General features: G+C 42.8%; 1 protein-coding gene across 1 annotated transcript in view; it reads right to left on the bottom strand.

Moving 5' to 3' along the window:
• The window catches only part of cp (ceruloplasmin), a 66597-nt gene extending 57016 nt beyond the window's left edge, over window positions 1–9581 (bottom strand). Inside the window, exons 1-8 of the mRNA XM_034179489.1 lie at window positions 9362–9581; window positions 8279–8523; window positions 7975–8187; window positions 7319–7492; window positions 7149–7240; window positions 2841–3003; window positions 2311–2449; window positions 2049–2188 (exon numbers count right to left, since the gene is read on the bottom strand). Coding sequence (XP_034035380.1) covers window positions 2049–2188; window positions 2311–2449; window positions 2841–3003; window positions 7149–7240; window positions 7319–7492; window positions 7975–8187; window positions 8279–8523; window positions 9362–9543 — 1348 coding nt within the window. The 5' untranslated portion in view covers window positions 9544–9581. The remainder of the gene's footprint in view (window positions 1–2048; window positions 2189–2310; window positions 2450–2840; window positions 3004–7148; window positions 7241–7318; window positions 7493–7974; window positions 8188–8278; window positions 8524–9361) is intronic.
• Between the last annotated feature and the right edge of the window lie 7392 nt (window positions 9582–16973).

The following is a 16973-nucleotide window of genomic DNA, read 5'->3' as shown; positions in this document are numbered from 1 at the left end:
TCTGATGGAAAAAAAGCCCAAATCATTCCGCCATTTCCTCGCAATGAAACGACGACGAGAGGGGTGGACCAGTGCTCACTCAAAGCCTGCCCACAGGCGAATGACGCAACCGACAGGCGTGGAAAAACTCACGCATGCGCATGAAGGTTCAAGCTTGGCTGATGTAAAAACACATGAATCAAATCCATATAGTTTTTGAAAAAAATAAAAAGGTACGATACTTTTCTAACAGACCTCGTATATATATATATATATATTGGGGAAAAGTATTTAATCAGTTCCTGACTGTTCAAGTTCTCCTACTTAGAAAGATGAGAGAGGTCTGTAATTTTCATCATAGGTACACTTCAACTATGAGAAACAAAATGAGAAAAAAAAAATCCAGGAAATCACATTGTAGGATTTTTAAAGAATTTATTTGTAAATTATGGTGGAAAATAAGTATTTGGTCACCCACAAACAAGCAAGATTGCTGGCTCTCACAGACCTGTAACTTCTTCTTTAAGAAGCTCTTCTGTCCTCTACCTGTTACCTGTATTAATGGCACCTGTTGGAACTCATTATCTGTATAAAAGACACCTATCCACAGCCTCAAACAGTCAGACTCCAAACTCAGCCATGGCCAAGACCAAAGAGCTGTCGAAGGACACCAGGAAGAACACTGTAGACCTGCACCAGGTTGGGAAGAGTGAATCTACAATAGTCAAGCAGGTTGGTGTGAATAAATCAACTGTAAAAGCAATTGTAAGAAAATTGAAGACATACAAGACCATTGATAATCTCCCTCGATCTGGGGCTCCATGCAAGATGTCATCCCATGGGGTCAAAATGATCATAAGAACGGTGAACAAAAATCCCAGAACTACATGGACCTGATAAATGACCTGCAGAGAGCTGGGACCAAAGTAACAAAGGCTACACACTATGCAGAGAGGGACTCAAATCCTGCAGTCCCAGGCATGTCCCCCTGCTTAAGCCAGTACATATCCAGGCCAGGCTGAAGTTTGCCAGAGAGCATATGGATGATCCAGAAGAGGATTGTGAGAATATCATGTGGTCAGATGAAACCAAAATAGAACATTTTGATAAAAACTCAACTCATCATGTTTGGAGAAGAAGAATGCTGAGTTGCATCCCAAGACCACCATATCTACTGTGAAGCATGGGGGTGGAAACATCATGCTTTGGGGCTGTTTTTCTACGAAGGGGACAGGACGACTGATCCATGTTAAGGGAAGAATGAACGGGGCCATGTATCGTGAGATTTTAAGCCAAAACCTCCTTCCTTCAGTAAGAGCATTGAAGATGCATCGTGGCTGGGTCTTCCAGCATGACAGTGATCCCAAACACACCGCTGGGGCAACAAAGGAGTGGCTCCATAAAAAGGATTTTAAGGTCCTGGAGTGGCCAAGCCAGTCTCCAGACCTCAACCCCATAAAAAATTTGTTGAGGGAGTTGAAAGTCCATGTTGCCCAGCGACAGCCCCAAAACATCACTGCTCTAGAGGAGATCTGCATGGAGGAATGGGCCAAAATACCAGCTACAGTGTGTGCAAACCTGGTGAAGACTTACAGGAAATGTTTCACCTCTGTCATTGCCAACAAAAATTATATTACAAAGTATTGAGTTGAACTTTTGTTATTGACCAAATACTTATTTTCCACCATAATTTACAAATAAATTCTTTAAAAATCCTACAATGTGACAATGTGATTTCCTGGATTTTTTTTTTTTTTCTCTCATTTTGTCTCTTACAGTTGAAGTGTACCTATGTTGAAAATTACAGACCTCTCTCATCTTTCTAAGTAGGAGAAATTGCACAATCAGGGACTGACTAAATACTTTTTGGCCCCACTGTGTGTGTGTGTGTGTGTGTGTGTGTGTGTGTGTGTGTGTGTGTGTGTATATATATATATATATATATATATATATATATATATATATATATATATATATATACTGATAATCCCTGATTGTGCAAGTTCTCCTACTTCATCCTCTTTATAGACTATTACAAGAGCACAAACAACCACACTGTTGTTAATTACCCAGAATTCCAAGGTGTTGCTCTTGTGGCGTGCGTAGCATCTTTGTTAAGAAGGTATTGTCAGTGTATTCAATGTAGCGAGCCTTCTTGTACCGGCTTCCAATCCGGTTGGAACCTCTGGTTACAAACGTCTCAGCTTCACTGTATTAACACGTTTTATAATTATCATCGAGGTCCAAAAACAGTCACAGTAAGTGTTGTAACGAATAAAATGACTGTATACAGTATATGTCCTCATATAGTCTGTTTGTGCAGTAACCTACCTATCAGTAGGCAGTGTTGGAGCATAGTCCCACACCTCCTCTTCAGCAGCAATGAAGAACTCTCTCAGTTCCCCATGTGGACGGGGCTTGTGGACATTGGGAAAACACTTCTTGATCTCAAATGTAGTTTGCATTCCAGCTGGAAATAATGTTTGCATTGAAAAACATTTCTTATACAGTAATAATTCTTCAGAGAACTTTCTGTCCTAAAAGGGGTGTGCCCTCTGAGTGCCCCTGTAGTTACAGCCATCAGCCACCAGAGGAGGCCAGCTCTCATGAGGCCACAAGTATAGACATGCAAATTTTGTTTTGCTGGTGATTGTTGGTGGTTGGATCAGCGTGGTTGGATCAGTTTATTTAAATTTTGGATGTGACCCTTGTGTGACTCAAAGCTGTCTCCTTATGATGTCATAAAGAGCTGACTGGAGAATTGAAGAGGTTTGACCACCTTCTGTCAACTGATGGCAGTAATTAAAGTTGGCCATTATTACCCTCACAGAGTGACCCTTTTGTTTTCACAAATTTCTCACCTGACAGATGATCATTAATGGTGCACGTCAGCAGCCAGTGTCCAGGGTTGTCGGCGACCATCTCGGCTAAAGCACTGGAAGCCGGGAGAAGACTGATGGTGTCTGTGTGGTGATTCTGAGTGGTCAGGATCTGACCGTGAAAATGGACTGAATGTATGTCAACCTGTCAAGTGCAGATAACTTCAAGTTACGTTTGGCTCAGGCGTGGTGCTTTTAGCTGAAGCTAATCTTAACACAAAAGGGACAAATGTATGAACTGTATTTTAGATATTAAGTCATGGATGCAGAAAATATCTAGCAAGAATGTGCAGGAACCAGTCCGACATGGCAAAAATGACCATAATCTGGACACAGTCAGGAGGGAAAGAGACACGTAGACTGTGGGCGGATCCTCTCCAGAGTACCTCGTCCACACCTGCACAATGGCATTCAAAGTGCATGTTGACAACAGGTAGATGACACAGACTGTCGTCAGATGGCCTTAAAAGGCGCTGAAGACTGCCTGATGTCCAAATGTCTGGATGGCAAACACGGCACCGGAGTGGGAGGCAGCGCTGTGTCCTCCCTTTGCACAGGACCTGCTGGTACTGAACATCGGAGTACAACCAACATACGGCTTGGATACATACCAACCCCATGTGTCCAAGCCGGAACCGGTGTGGCCATTCACTCATTCAAGCAATGACATCTCTGCTCGTCCTCCCCTTCACAGTGCTCACTGACCTCATGTGCGTGTGCGTGCATAGAACAGGTGCTGAAATGATGAAATGATCACTCAGTGTGTGTGTGTGTGTGTGTGTGTGTGTGTGTGTGTGTGTGTGTGTGTGTGTGTGTGTGTGTGTGTGTTCATAACGGCTGAATGAGCCGCTACACGTGCACGCCACTGTCAGCCACTGGACACCTTTGCTGCTAAACTTCCCACCATTCGTCAGACTCAGCCTTTCCAGCGAACCTTAATATCTTTTTTTTTTTTGCTCACTTCAGCACAGCACAACTCTGTACATCATGATGTCCGGTTAGATTATCATATGGGATTTATTTATGCTGTAGTTGTTTGCAGCACACAGCAGACGGGTGAGAGCTTTTTCACCACAGGCTGCGGTTACTGATTCCTGTCCACCCTGCGCTGTGAAACACTCCTAGTTCCGTGCCGGAGGTGAGATTCATGTTGAATAATGTTGTTATGGGCTGGCGATACAGTTCCATGTCAAACCTTCTACAGAGTTAGATGGTGATAAATTAATAATATGTATATTACAGCGGTGTGATCCGTTCAGCTCTGAATGTCTGACACATGCAATGACGCATTACTGTGCATGAGTCAGCGGTGGAGGGTACCTGCCCGTGGTGTCACAGATATGATGGGCACAATATTTCACATTATTTATGTCAACCATGGGAAGGAATGGAAATATATCTGTACTGTAAAGTCTATTATGGATATAACAGCCTGTTCAGATCTGCGTGCAGAGTGCGCCGTGTGACGCATTGACCTGCAGTGGCACACTGTGCTTTTGGTTTGATTGCGCTGTTCAAAACCACTGCACATGATGAATGCCTGCCATGTACATGTTAAAATATATCTTATACATATCAACATTTCCTTTGCCCTCCCTGGCTGAGGTGGACATACGTGGCACAACATGCCAGCAGGCTTTGCTGTGACGCTCGATCTCAGATTTCAATCAACCGCAATGAGATCATTTCAAATGCTGTTATGATGCCGTCAGAATATGCAGATCGCAATCAGATGGTGCACAAATTGCACATAGACCGCCGTCAGATGTGCGTCCCATCTCGACAGTGCCAAGAGTGCACTGAACTGTGCAACACACTCGGGACAGCCGAGCGAATGGGACCAACTGTGTAGACTGTTCTGAGACTACCGTCCGTCCGACTTCAGACTGAACCTCAATACTTTCCGACTGTGGCTGGATGGGTCATTCTGATGCCATTCTGACGCCATTCTGATGCCATTCGGCCTCAATGTGTGACAGGGGTATAAAGCTCAGTGAGAGAAATTCATTGCTAAACTGAAAACCATGGCATTAAATTCATGTCAACAAGTTAGGAATTTAGGTGTTGTCTTTATTTATCATCTGTAGAACATTACAAAACTAAGATAATTTTTCTCTCAAGCAACTACAGCGACACTGATTCATGCTTTTATTACCTGAAGAATTGAATATCGTAATTCTTTCCTGTCTTGCTAAGAAAAACAGCTCATTTATAATTATTTCAAAATTCACCCGTCTGTCTATTGATGAGGGCCAGAATGAGAGGTCGCCCATTACACCTCTGCACTGGGTTCCTGTCAGGATCAGAATTGGTTTTTTATACCCTTTAATGGGTTTATAAATATTTTAAAGGTCTTAGTCCTATTCATCAAATTAGCTTTTTTTTTGCCTATGAACTCTCTTGACCCCCCCAGGTTCTCTGCTGCTGGACCCTAAATTGTCCCTAAAGTCAAAACTAAAACCCATAATGAGGAAGCTTTTATTACTACGCTCCATGTCTGTGACAGGCTGCCTGGCAAGTAAATTCAAGACCCGGGTTTTAATTGTCACTCGGGAGGAGCTCGGAGTCGAGCCACTGCTCCTCCATGTCGAAAGGAGTCAGTTGAGGTGGCTCGGGCATCTTTTCCGGATGCCCCCTGGACGCCTCGCTGGAGAGGTGTTCCGGGCACGTCCCACTGGGAGGAGGCCCCAGGAAGACCCAGGACACGCTGGAGGGACTACATCTCTCGGCTGGCTTGGGAACACCTTGGGGTTCCCCCGGAGGAGCTGGGGGAGGTGTGTGTGGATCGGGAGGTCTGGGCGGCTTTGCTTGACCTGCTGCCCCCGTGACCCGACTCCGGATAAAGCGGAAGAAAATGGATGGATGGATGGATGGATGGATGGATGGATGGATGGATGGATGGATGGATGGATGGATGGATGGATGGATGGATGGATGGGTTTTAATTGAATTTCATTTTACAATGAATGAATTTTAATGAATGCTGATTATGCTGTTTGTGGGTTGGTGTGTGTATGACTCTAAAATGAACAAATTTTGCATTGGGGGGAGCACTGGAATTGGCAAGGGAGGATGTTTGGGTGGGGTCTGTGGCACTATTTATATTAAAAGCGAAGTGGCCTCTGTGTGTGTGTGTGTGTGTGTGTGTGTGTGTGTGTGTGTGTGTGTGTGTGTGTGTGTGTGTGTGTGTGTGTGTGTGTGTGTGTGTGTGTGTGTGTGTGTGTGTGTGTGTGTGTGTGTGTGTGTGTGTGTGTGTGTGTGTGGACTAATATTTTTGGAGAAATTAGAAATATTAGGTGACAACAGTGAACAATGAATCAGTCCCTGATAACCAGACAAGCTCTAAGCAACTGAAATATCGCAACCTTACCAGTTGTAAAACGTGACATCAACTCAATAAAATTATTCTTATTAAAATTATTATTACTACCCTTGAAAAATGTCAACTACCTATTTTATAAACCCTACCCAATCTAGAACCTGTGGATCCACACGGCAACACACTACTTTTACTGTAAAAGCACTGTGTTGGGTTGTATTTGTGTGAAAAATGCTATGTATATAAATAAAGCTTGATTGATAGATCAATTGACTTTTGGTCATTTGCAGACAAATCAATGAATATTTTGACCAAAACACAGCAACATTTAAATTATTCGGTGTTTCGCAGTTGTGAATCTCGCTCTGTCTGGCGGTCTGTGACTCACGCGAAAGGTCGGTTTCAGCAGAGTTCCAATGTCAGGAGCTCAGCGCTCGCAGTCTAAACATATCTCATGAAGTATGGACAATAAGACAACATCAGGGCACAGCAGAAGTCCATCACAGGTGCTACACCTCCTCTAGATAACTCTTTCAAACTTGGGAGAGCGTATCATCATCATAATCGCCCTTGAACTCACGAACGTAATGCCACCCGCATCCTCGCTTTGCCATTGTTTGCATGCACTGTGAGACAGTGGAACTCTGCTGGCACTGCGGTGCATTCTGGGAAGGGCAGGCGGCCACCAGGGGCATTATGGGAAATGCTGAAACACCGAATGGGCTTAACTGCCTGTTGATATCAACTTTCTAGGTTTGGTGTCTAGAGTATTAACTAGTATTTTAGTACTTCAGATTGGTCTTGGTCTTCAGAACACTTTTTGAAGGTTTTACTCTGGATTTTATTTTGATACCTTTGGAGACCACTGCAGTGGAGTTATCACTAAACTGCCTGTGCATTGTGTAATTTATTTAACTCCATTACTGTGCCTTCCATTTTAAAGTTCATACACTTAATGTAATGATTGTTACCTCATCGCCTAAGCCAATCAAATACCACTGGATCTTGCTGCCTTGGCACATGCTCAGTCCAACCAGGTTTCCGTACAAGTAACCATTTATACCTGCAATATACACACAGACGGTCACAGGATATTGTAAATACATATGTATATGTGTTGATGGCGATGATGCCTCCTTACCATGCATCTTATTGCTTTCAATAAAATCTTCATCCTCTTTCAGGTCTTTGGCAGGGCTGGTGATGTATGTCCTGATGTTGTCATCTATGTACCAGCTCTGGTTCTCGTCTGACACCATGAATAGCAGGGTGTAAAGATAGTCTCCTGAACTGTCTCCATGTAAATCAATAGTGCCTACAAAGCACAGAGGATTTAGTACTTTGTTTTGGCATGGTACAATGACTTACACTCATGTTGATCTTTAGCAATGTGTTTGACTAGATTGATAAGGTTGCTTTGTGGCACAAGAGGCTGAAGGTCCTCAAAGCATTGACAAGAAAGATGAAAATTAACAAGTGAACTACGTAAGACGATAATTGGATTGGACTTCATCTCTCCAGAGACTTCTTCAGTACTACTGGAATGACTTTCAGGCCAGTATGAGTGGTTATGTGGTGCCAGCAGTGAAACTAGGGTCATGATCCAGCATGCAGGTGCATCATTGCTGAAGACCCGAGGCCAAGTTGATACCCATGTATCTGCTGGTTGCAGATGGATGATAATTTTGTAACGCAGGTCTACCCGGGTGGTTGCCAGTCAGGACTGAAAGCAGTTCCTTGAAAATGGTGGGTGAGGTATGTCTCAGCATTTATGATGCTTGAGGTCAGAGCCAGTACCTTTCCTACAGATGACAAGAGGTCCTATCACCCCTGTGGCTATGTCTTTAGCTGTGTGGAGATGGGAGTGATAAAATCTGCTAAGACAATTGCTGTCCCCTTGTTTTGGGCTGTGGGTTACTGGAAGGGTCCACTCATATGTCACTGTTGTACTGGGAGCCACTGCATCATCAAACTTCAATTCTGGACCAGTACCATCAGGGTACAGAGCTCCTGAGGTGGCAGATACAAATACTCACACTGTTACACAGTCATACATATCAATATGTTCAGTCCATAGACCGCGTCATGCATCAGTCCTCACCCTCACTGCCCTTGCTGTAGTTCAGTCCATGCGGATGGAGGCTGTAATGTCTGGATGCTTTGTTTTTCAGGTGGACCACCAAAGTGTCTCCCTCCTCAATCATCAGCAGAGGTCCTAGAAACCCAAGCCAAGGTGGCTTCACCACCTCTGTCGTATAGGTGGCATCACTGTACTGCTTATACACAGCCTTCTTATAGGTGGAGCCGATACGCTGAGGACCTCTCAGAAGGAATTCAGCAGCTTCTCTGCAGAGATCAGACAGTGAGACATCCAATAAGATATCTGACAGAAATGGAACACAATGCCATGCAAAATAAAACATTAACACAGTTCTGAGAAATTATACAAAAATGACATTTTTTGCTGCTGTTTTTTGATATTTATTATAGTATTGAGTTATTGTTGTTGTTTTATTGCATACAGCTTTATGGAATGGTACAGCTTTATGGTATTTCCAGGACTGTGCAAAAATTATGAAAAGCAGTTCAACTTTGAGTCTATGTCAAGACACTCAATGGTGGGTCAAATTATATTCAAAATTCTACGGTGCTAAAATTAATTAGACGGTTTTATATCAATTTGGATGACTCATGTCCCCACGTAGCTGCTTGTGCTCCTTTGGAGACCAGTAATGCAAGGATAGTCCTTCTGCATGTCCATGCTCTTCCTTTAATGGGAGCATTTTAATCCCCCCCCCCCCCCCCCCCCCACCTCTGAGTCACCTGTATTTAAGCAACTGGAGACACCCTGACAACCAAACTCCACTTTTCAGTTTGCTTGTACATTATTTAATCATATCATTTGTGTGTAAAGTTCAGATGCTTATGCAGCTCTTGATCATACTGTTGTCTTTGATTAACTTTTTTGCAGGTTCCAAAACATTTTATTATTACACTATCTTAAAAAAAAAAAAATATATATATATATATATATATATATATATATATATATATATATATATATATATATATATATATATATATATATAAAATCCCTGCACAGAAATGTGCACTGTTCTTGTATGTAAACAGAAATTTGGAAAAAATTTCCAGAAATTTGCTCATTTGTTTTGTCTTTACTTACTCGTCTTCCTGCAGAGTTCGGTTGTGGATCAAATTCTTCCCACTTGGAGCGTAGTTCCAGTCTATCTCCTCAATTGTCATGTAATACTCCCTCTTGGTTCCAGACACACACACTGCTGTGCAGCACAGCAGCAATAAAAGGCTCAACCTAAATGTTAACCTTAATGGTGCAACTTGAAGCATTTTAAATGCACAGTGCTGGAACGCCGGCAACTATAAATGACTCCAAAGAAAAACAGGTACCAATAGTGATGGCGAAAAAGTGGTTCCTATTTCAGTAATTGATGGTGGACAGCTCCAGCAGCTGGTAGAGTGTCTCAGACTTTCAGCTGTCTGATTTATATTTTCTGGGCTGATGTGTAATGGAGCAGGGGGTCACTGACCAACACACAGGGTTTGACCAGAGATAAACAAGAAAAGCTGCTCAGTTCTTTGACCAGGTTGGACTTGAGCAATAATGGAACATTTTAGTTGGTCATGTCAATATTTGGTTGTCCAAACATGACTTGATCACATTCCATGTAAGTTTCTCCATCATGGACAGAAATTAGAAGATCATACCAAAAAAAAAGAGAATAATCCTCCATGCAGTTTGTAGAGGGAAAGAAGAAAAATAACAGTTTAAACATGGAATTATTAGTGGTCGTGGTGGTTCCGTGGTTGTTGTTGCTGTTTTTTTTTTTAAGGGCAGGGAGAAAGAGATTGTGTTCTGTATTTGGTTTAGTGACCTTTGGCCAAGTCAATATTGGTGGTCAACATTAACTGCAAAGACAAAAGCTGTTTGAAAAAGTCACTTTACATTAAAGGCTGGAGTGAAATACGCGGTCTATTAGATAAGAAACCGACACTTTTTTTTTTTTTTAACTATATTGATTTGAATGACGTGCGATTACACCAATCATGCTTGAACCCTCGTGCGCATGCGTGAGTTTTTTCACGCGTGTCGGTGACGTCATTTCCCTGTGGGCAGGCCTTGAGTGAGATGTGGTCCCGCCCTCTTGGCTGAATTCCTTTGTTTCACATGCTGCTCGAGACGGCGCGCGTTGCTTTATCAAACTTTTTTCTGGATCTGTGAGGAATATCTGAGTGGACACTATTCGAGAAATTTAGCTGGTTTTCGGTGAAAAGTGTAATGGCTGATGAGAGATTATGGGGTGTTTCTGTCGCTGTAAGGACATCCCATGGAGCGGGACGTCGTGCAGCGCTTCCAGGCGCCGTCGTCGGCCTGTTTCGACCTGAAAACATCCTAATTTAAGGCTTAATTCACCCAGGACGTCGTGAGAGAACAGAGAAGATTCAGAAGAGGCCGGCATGAGGACTTTATGCAGACATTCCACTGTTTAAGGACATTTTTTAATGAAAGACGTGCGCGCAAATTCGCCGAGTCGTTTCCGTGACGACTCGGTGAATCTGTGTGCGCCGCGACAGGAAAAACACCTCCGTGTTGAAAACCATTTGTAAAATTCAGGCGGCTTTTGATGGCTTTCAACAAGTGAGTAACTGAGAAATTGTTTAACAGCTTGGGCATGTTCCAACTTGCCCATTAAGGTTTCCAACACGGAGGTGTTTTTCCTGTCGCGACCCCCCGCGGTCGGGTCCGGCCCAACATGCGACTCTGCCCGCACGTTCTTTCATTACAAAATGTCCGTTAACAATGGAATGTCTGAATAAATTCCTCATGCCGACTTCTTCTGAAAGTTCTCTGTTCTCTGATGACTTACTGGGTCAACAGAGCCTGAAATGTGGCAGTTTTCAACTTGAAACGACGAGATGCTGCCGCCTCGGAGCGCAGATCGCCATCAGGCGCCGTGGGCTGTCCTTAAAGCGACACTACCAAACCAAAATCTCTCATCAGCTGTTAAAATTTTTACCGAAAACCAGCTGAATTTATCGAATGGTGTCCACTCAGTTGTGCCTTACAGTTTTGAAAAATTTTTTATCAAACAAAGCAGCAGTCTCTGAGCCATTCCTAAACAATGAAAAAATCGACGAGAGGGTGGGCCACTCCTCACTCAAAGACTGCTCACAGGCGAATGACGTAACCGACAGGCGTGAAAAAACTCTCGCATGCCCACGAGGGTTCAAGCATGTCTGATGTAATCACACGTGATTCAAATCCATATGGTTTTTGAAAAAAATAATAAGGTCAGATACTTTTCTAATAGACCTCGTATGGTGTTAAGGTAGAAAATCAAGCTTGAGTCCTCTATCAGAGGCCTGGAAGTTTGAGGGTTCTGTGCAGTATTTTAGCTATTCCTCGGACTGCTCTCTTCTGGACAGAGACCTCTGATGTTGGGCCTAGAATCTGCTCTTCCAATTTGGGGGTTACACCTCTTAGTGCTCCTCTTACTACTGGGACCACTTTGGACTTTACTTTCCACATCTGCTCCAGTTGCTCCTTCATATACATATATATATACACCCCTGGCAAAAATTATGGAATCACCGGCCTCGGAGGATGTTCATTCAGTTGTTTAATTTTGTAGAAAAAAAGCAGATCACAGACATGACACAAAACTAAAGTCATTTCAAATGGCAACTTTCTGGCTTTAAGAAACACTATAAGAAATCAAGAAAAAAAATTGTGGAAGTCAGTAATGGTTACTTTTTTAGACCAAGCAGAGGGAAAAATATATGGACTCACTCAATTCTGAGGAATAAATTATGGAATCACCCTGTAAATTTTCATCCCCAAAACTAACACCTGCATCAAATCAGATCTGCTCGTTAGTCTGCATCTAAAAAGGAGTGATCACACCTTGGAGAGCTGTTGCACCAAGTGGACTGACATGAATCATGGCTCCAACACGAGAGATGTCAATTGAAACAAAGGAGAGGATTATCAAACTCTTAAAAGAGGGTAAATCATCACGCAATGTTGCAAAAGATGTTGGTTGTTCACAGTCAGCTGTGTCTAAACTCTGGACCAAATACAAACAACATGGGAAGGTTGTTAAAGGCAAACATACTGGTAGACCAAGGAAGACATCAAAGCGTCAAGACAGAAAACTTAAAGCAATATGTCTCAAAAATCAAAAATGCACAACATGAACAATATTTGAGGGAAATGGTGATATTGTGTATGTGGAAAACGTTTTAGATCTTTGAGTTCATCTCATACAAAATAATGGGAGCAAAACCAAAAGTGTTGTGTTTATATTTTTGTTGAGTATATATATATATATATATACGAAGTCTGTTAGAAAACTATCCGACCTTTTTATTTTTTTCAAAAACCATATGGATTTGAATCACGTGTGATTGCATCAGCCAAGCTTGAAACTTCGTGCGCATGCGTGAGTTTTTTCACACCTGTCGGTTGCGTCATTCGCCTGTGAGAAGGCTTTGTGTGAGCAGTGGTCCACCCCCCTCGTCGGATTTTTATTGCGAGTAAAATGTCTGAACGATTTGGAGCTTTGCTGCATCAAATTTTTCCAGAAACTGTGAGAGACAGCCAGGTGGACACCATTCGGAAGATTCAGATGACTTTCAGGGACGATTTTATGGGGATCACACAGATTAAGGAGTGTTCCAGCCGGTTTAAAGACCGCCCACAGCGGCTGAGAGCGCGGCGCACTCCGAGTGGCGATCGACAGACTGAAATGACCAGATCGTTTCCAAAGTGAAGGCTGTGTTGATCCGGGACATCGTCTGACTACCACAGAAATGGTAGCTGATGTCCACAGAGACGTGGACATCAGCACTTTTTCGGCACATTCCACTGTTACAGGAGTTTTTGTCATGGAAAGAGGAGCGGAGGAATGCGCCACAGAGCCGCGAATGGCACGGGACAAAAGCACCTCCATGTTGGTCTCACAGGACGGCTTTCTGATGGCTTTCAGACGGCTTTCGGTGGCTTTTCAGTCGTGTGAGTAGCCGAGAAATTGTGGATGAGCTGGACATGCCAGAACATGTCCTGTGAGGTTTCATCACGGCGTTGCTTTGCACCATGCGGCTCCGTCCCAACGCGCGAATTCCTCCGCTCCTCTTTCCATGACAAAAACCCCCGTAACAGTGGAATGTGCCGGTCTTTTCCAAACTGAACACCGAACGTTGATCCGGGACGTCGTCTGACTACCAGAGAAATTGCAGAAGACGTGGACATCAGCACTTTTTCGGCACATTGACACAAATGTGCGGAGGAATTCACGCGTCGGGACGGAGCCGCATGGCGCAAAGCAACGCCGTGATGAAGCCTCACAGGACATGTTCTGGCATGTCCAGCTCATCCACAATTTCTCGGATAGTCACACGACTGAAAAGCCACCGAAAGCCGTCTGAAAGCCGGCCTGTGAGACCAACACGGAGGTGCTTTTGTCCCGCGCCATTCGCGGCTCTGTGGTGCATTCCTCCGCTCCTCTTTCCATGACAAAAACTCCTGTAACAGTGGAATGTGCCAAAAAAGTGCTGATGTCCACGTCTTCTGTCATTTCTGTGGTAGTCAGATGACATCCCGGATCAATACAGCCTTCACTTTGGAAATGATCTGGTCGTTTCAGCCTGTCGATCGCCACTCGGAGCGCGGCTCGCTCTCAGCCGCTGTGGGCGGTCATTAAACTGGATGTAACACTCCTTAATCTGTGTAATCCCCATAAAATCGTCCCTGAAAGCCATCTGAATCTTCCAAATGGTGTCCACCTGGCTGTCTCTCACAGTTTCTGGAAAAATTTGATGCAGCAAAGCTCCAAATCGTACTCACAATAAAACTCTGACGAGGGGGGTGGACCACTGCTCACACAAAGCCTGCTCACAGGCGAATGACGCAACCGACAGGCGTGAAAAACTCACGCATGCGCATGAAGGTTCAAGCTTGGCTGATGCAATCACACGTGATTCAAATCCATATGGTTTTTGCAAAAAATAAAAAGGTCGGATAGTTTTCTAACAGATCTCGTAGATAGATAGATAGATAGATAGATAGATAGATAGATAGATAGATAGATAGATAGATAGATAGATAGATAGATAGATAGATAGATAGATAGATAGATAGATAGATAGATAGATAGATAGATAGATAGATAGATAGATAGATAGATAGATAGATAGATAGATAGATAGATAGATAGATAGATAGATAGATAGATAGATAGATAGATAGATAGATAGATAGATAGATCAAACTATCATTTGACAAATGTTTATGTCTTTGTTTCTGTACTACTTTATGACCTTTAAAGGTTTTGGTTTGGGACAAGTCAAAGTCATTGCAGTGCAGCAGGACCCAGAATACACTGAAAAAAGAGAATAGTTGAACCAGCTTAAGCAGCCCTGCACCACCCTTAAGGACCCTGATGACCACCCCTGCCCCCCCGCCCCATTAAGTTGACGAGGGACATAGCTGCTGGGAAACAAACTCAGGAAAATAGATAATATACCACAGTGCATAACCAGTCCGTTGATCTTATGTGCCCCCAAAAGGATCCCAGCTTGCACTCTTTCCCACTTGTCAGCAGCACTTTCCCTGCAATCACTGGAACCTTCCTCAGAATCAAATTTACAATTTGTTTGCCTGTTTGCTATCTTATTCTGACCCCACTGTTTGGCTGATTTTAACCAAAGTTGGTATGTGGATGATGGTCAACCCCAGAAATGCCTAAAAAGGCTTTGTAGAGTCCAAAGGTCAAAATGTATATTTTCTACACCACATTTAGCACAAATATGTAGGCCAGTTCTTGAATTGTCCAGATGAGGTCAAATTTGCCAAAAGTTAATCCAGATCAGAGGTCAAAATTTAAGTTTACCACTCCAATTTGCACCAAATGTGGAACACATACGGTAGTGGGTTCTGGATTTGGCCAACAAGATCGAATTTGACAAAGATCAATCACTGGGACCAAGGTGATGTCAGACTGTCTGTTTTTTGGTCTACTTCTCTGAGGTCCTTTTGCCATTTTCTGCCAAACGTAAGCCAGTGAACGTTGAGCCCAAAATTGGGTTGAAAGAATCCATTTTGGTAAAGGTCAAGGAATTTGATTTTCATTCAGTTTGGACTATCTGTATACTCACATTAGTGGATTCCAGAATTTCCCTGGTAAAGTCAGCCAGAGGTCAGTCATTTAGGTCAAGGTCAAATGTCAGATGGGCATGCCCCATTATGTCTTCATGCCCATGGGTACTAGTACCTAGTGGTGGGCGCAGTTCTGCTAATCTGCTAACCACTAACTTTCTGGTTGCAGATTAGCTTTTCAGCTAACTTTGAAAACCATCAGTGGACCAATTACATTCTGCTAAACTTAGTTCCGCTAACTTTCAGTCCGCTAACATTTTTTTTCATGGTGAAGTCAGTAAATTTAACAGTGCAAAAATTTGTAAACCCTAAAATCATACATGTTAGTTCCTGTCTATGAACGCAGCGAGCTAGCTAACACTTCCAGTTCACAGGTCAAAGCACACAAGCACTGGTAAGAAGACAAGAAGTTACACTGTGAACAAAATCGGTATGTAAGCAGCTCAAAAAGTTAGTATTTTTATTTTTTTTTTTGTACATTTGTTTTGTGTTCGTGAACGCAATACGGGTGAGCTGTGGCTCTGTTAACGATTTATAAATATATAATATAGAGATAAACTGTCACTTTTCATACTGCGATGTCCGTGTTTGAGGTTTTATTTTATTTTTATTTTTTTCGTGCGTTCGTTTTGTGTTTGTGATCGCCCTTGAATTTACCCAGCAGCCCCTGCGGTGCTTTAACTCGATAGCCGACAGTGTAATCCAAGTCAATACTAAAAGTTAGAGGTTAGCTGTAATTTCCGCTAATTTTTTGGCGGTTTATCAGTTTAGCGTTATAAAGGTTAACTTTTCGGTTAGCTGTGCCCGCCACTGCTAGGATCTCATTCTATTACATGAGATGGGGTGTTTTGTACAGTGATGGACTCTGTTTAGTTTAGTTACTTTGGTCCAAATAAAAACAAAACAACATTATGTCACTGCACATATTCACATCAGCTACACATCAGAACGCGTGTGCAAGCTCTATGATTTTAGAGGCCTGTTGTCAGGGTCAGAGGTCACATTTATTCAGCGCAGAGCTTGATATGAACAATCAGCAACATGCAACTATGGAAATCCCAGGACATGGATTTTGCACAACTGATTACGACACAACAAGGTCACACACATGCAGAGGGAAAGAGGCCTTATGGGTTATCGTGTGCACGATCACTGCATTTGTATCAGTGAATTTCTCCCACTGTAGGAATAAGTGGAAGCAGAAATAATCTCATTTCAAAAAGCTCAAACCAAAGGACTGAAAATAAGGATACCTGATGCTCCACTTACACATAAAAGAAACACTGTTATACCTATAAATGAAAAGTTTTTTATTATTAAATGCAACACAAACACATTATAAAAATGTCACTAAAATATATATAAAAAGTCTTTAAGACTAAACTATCATCAGAAAAAGAGTGGAGAAAAAAAAGCACTTTACAGCAAACTGTACAAACAGAAGTGACCCAACACAACTTTGAATCACTGACATAAAACTGGATAGTGAAGACACGTCATGGTACACTGTGGTGACCTCATCCCAGAAAAGCATCCTACAAAATAACCAGACGCCATGTACAGATATCAGAATGACAGAAGACTCAAATACGTCCTGCGCTTT

This window comes from Thalassophryne amazonica, chromosome 10 (genome assembly GCF_902500255.1).
Source record: "Thalassophryne amazonica chromosome 10, fThaAma1.1, whole genome shotgun sequence".
NCBI classification, from domain to species: domain Eukaryota; kingdom Metazoa; phylum Chordata; class Actinopteri; order Batrachoidiformes; family Batrachoididae; genus Thalassophryne; species Thalassophryne amazonica.
The sequence above is the reverse complement of the archived record's forward strand: the minus strand, read 5'-3'. Positions and strand labels throughout refer to the sequence as shown.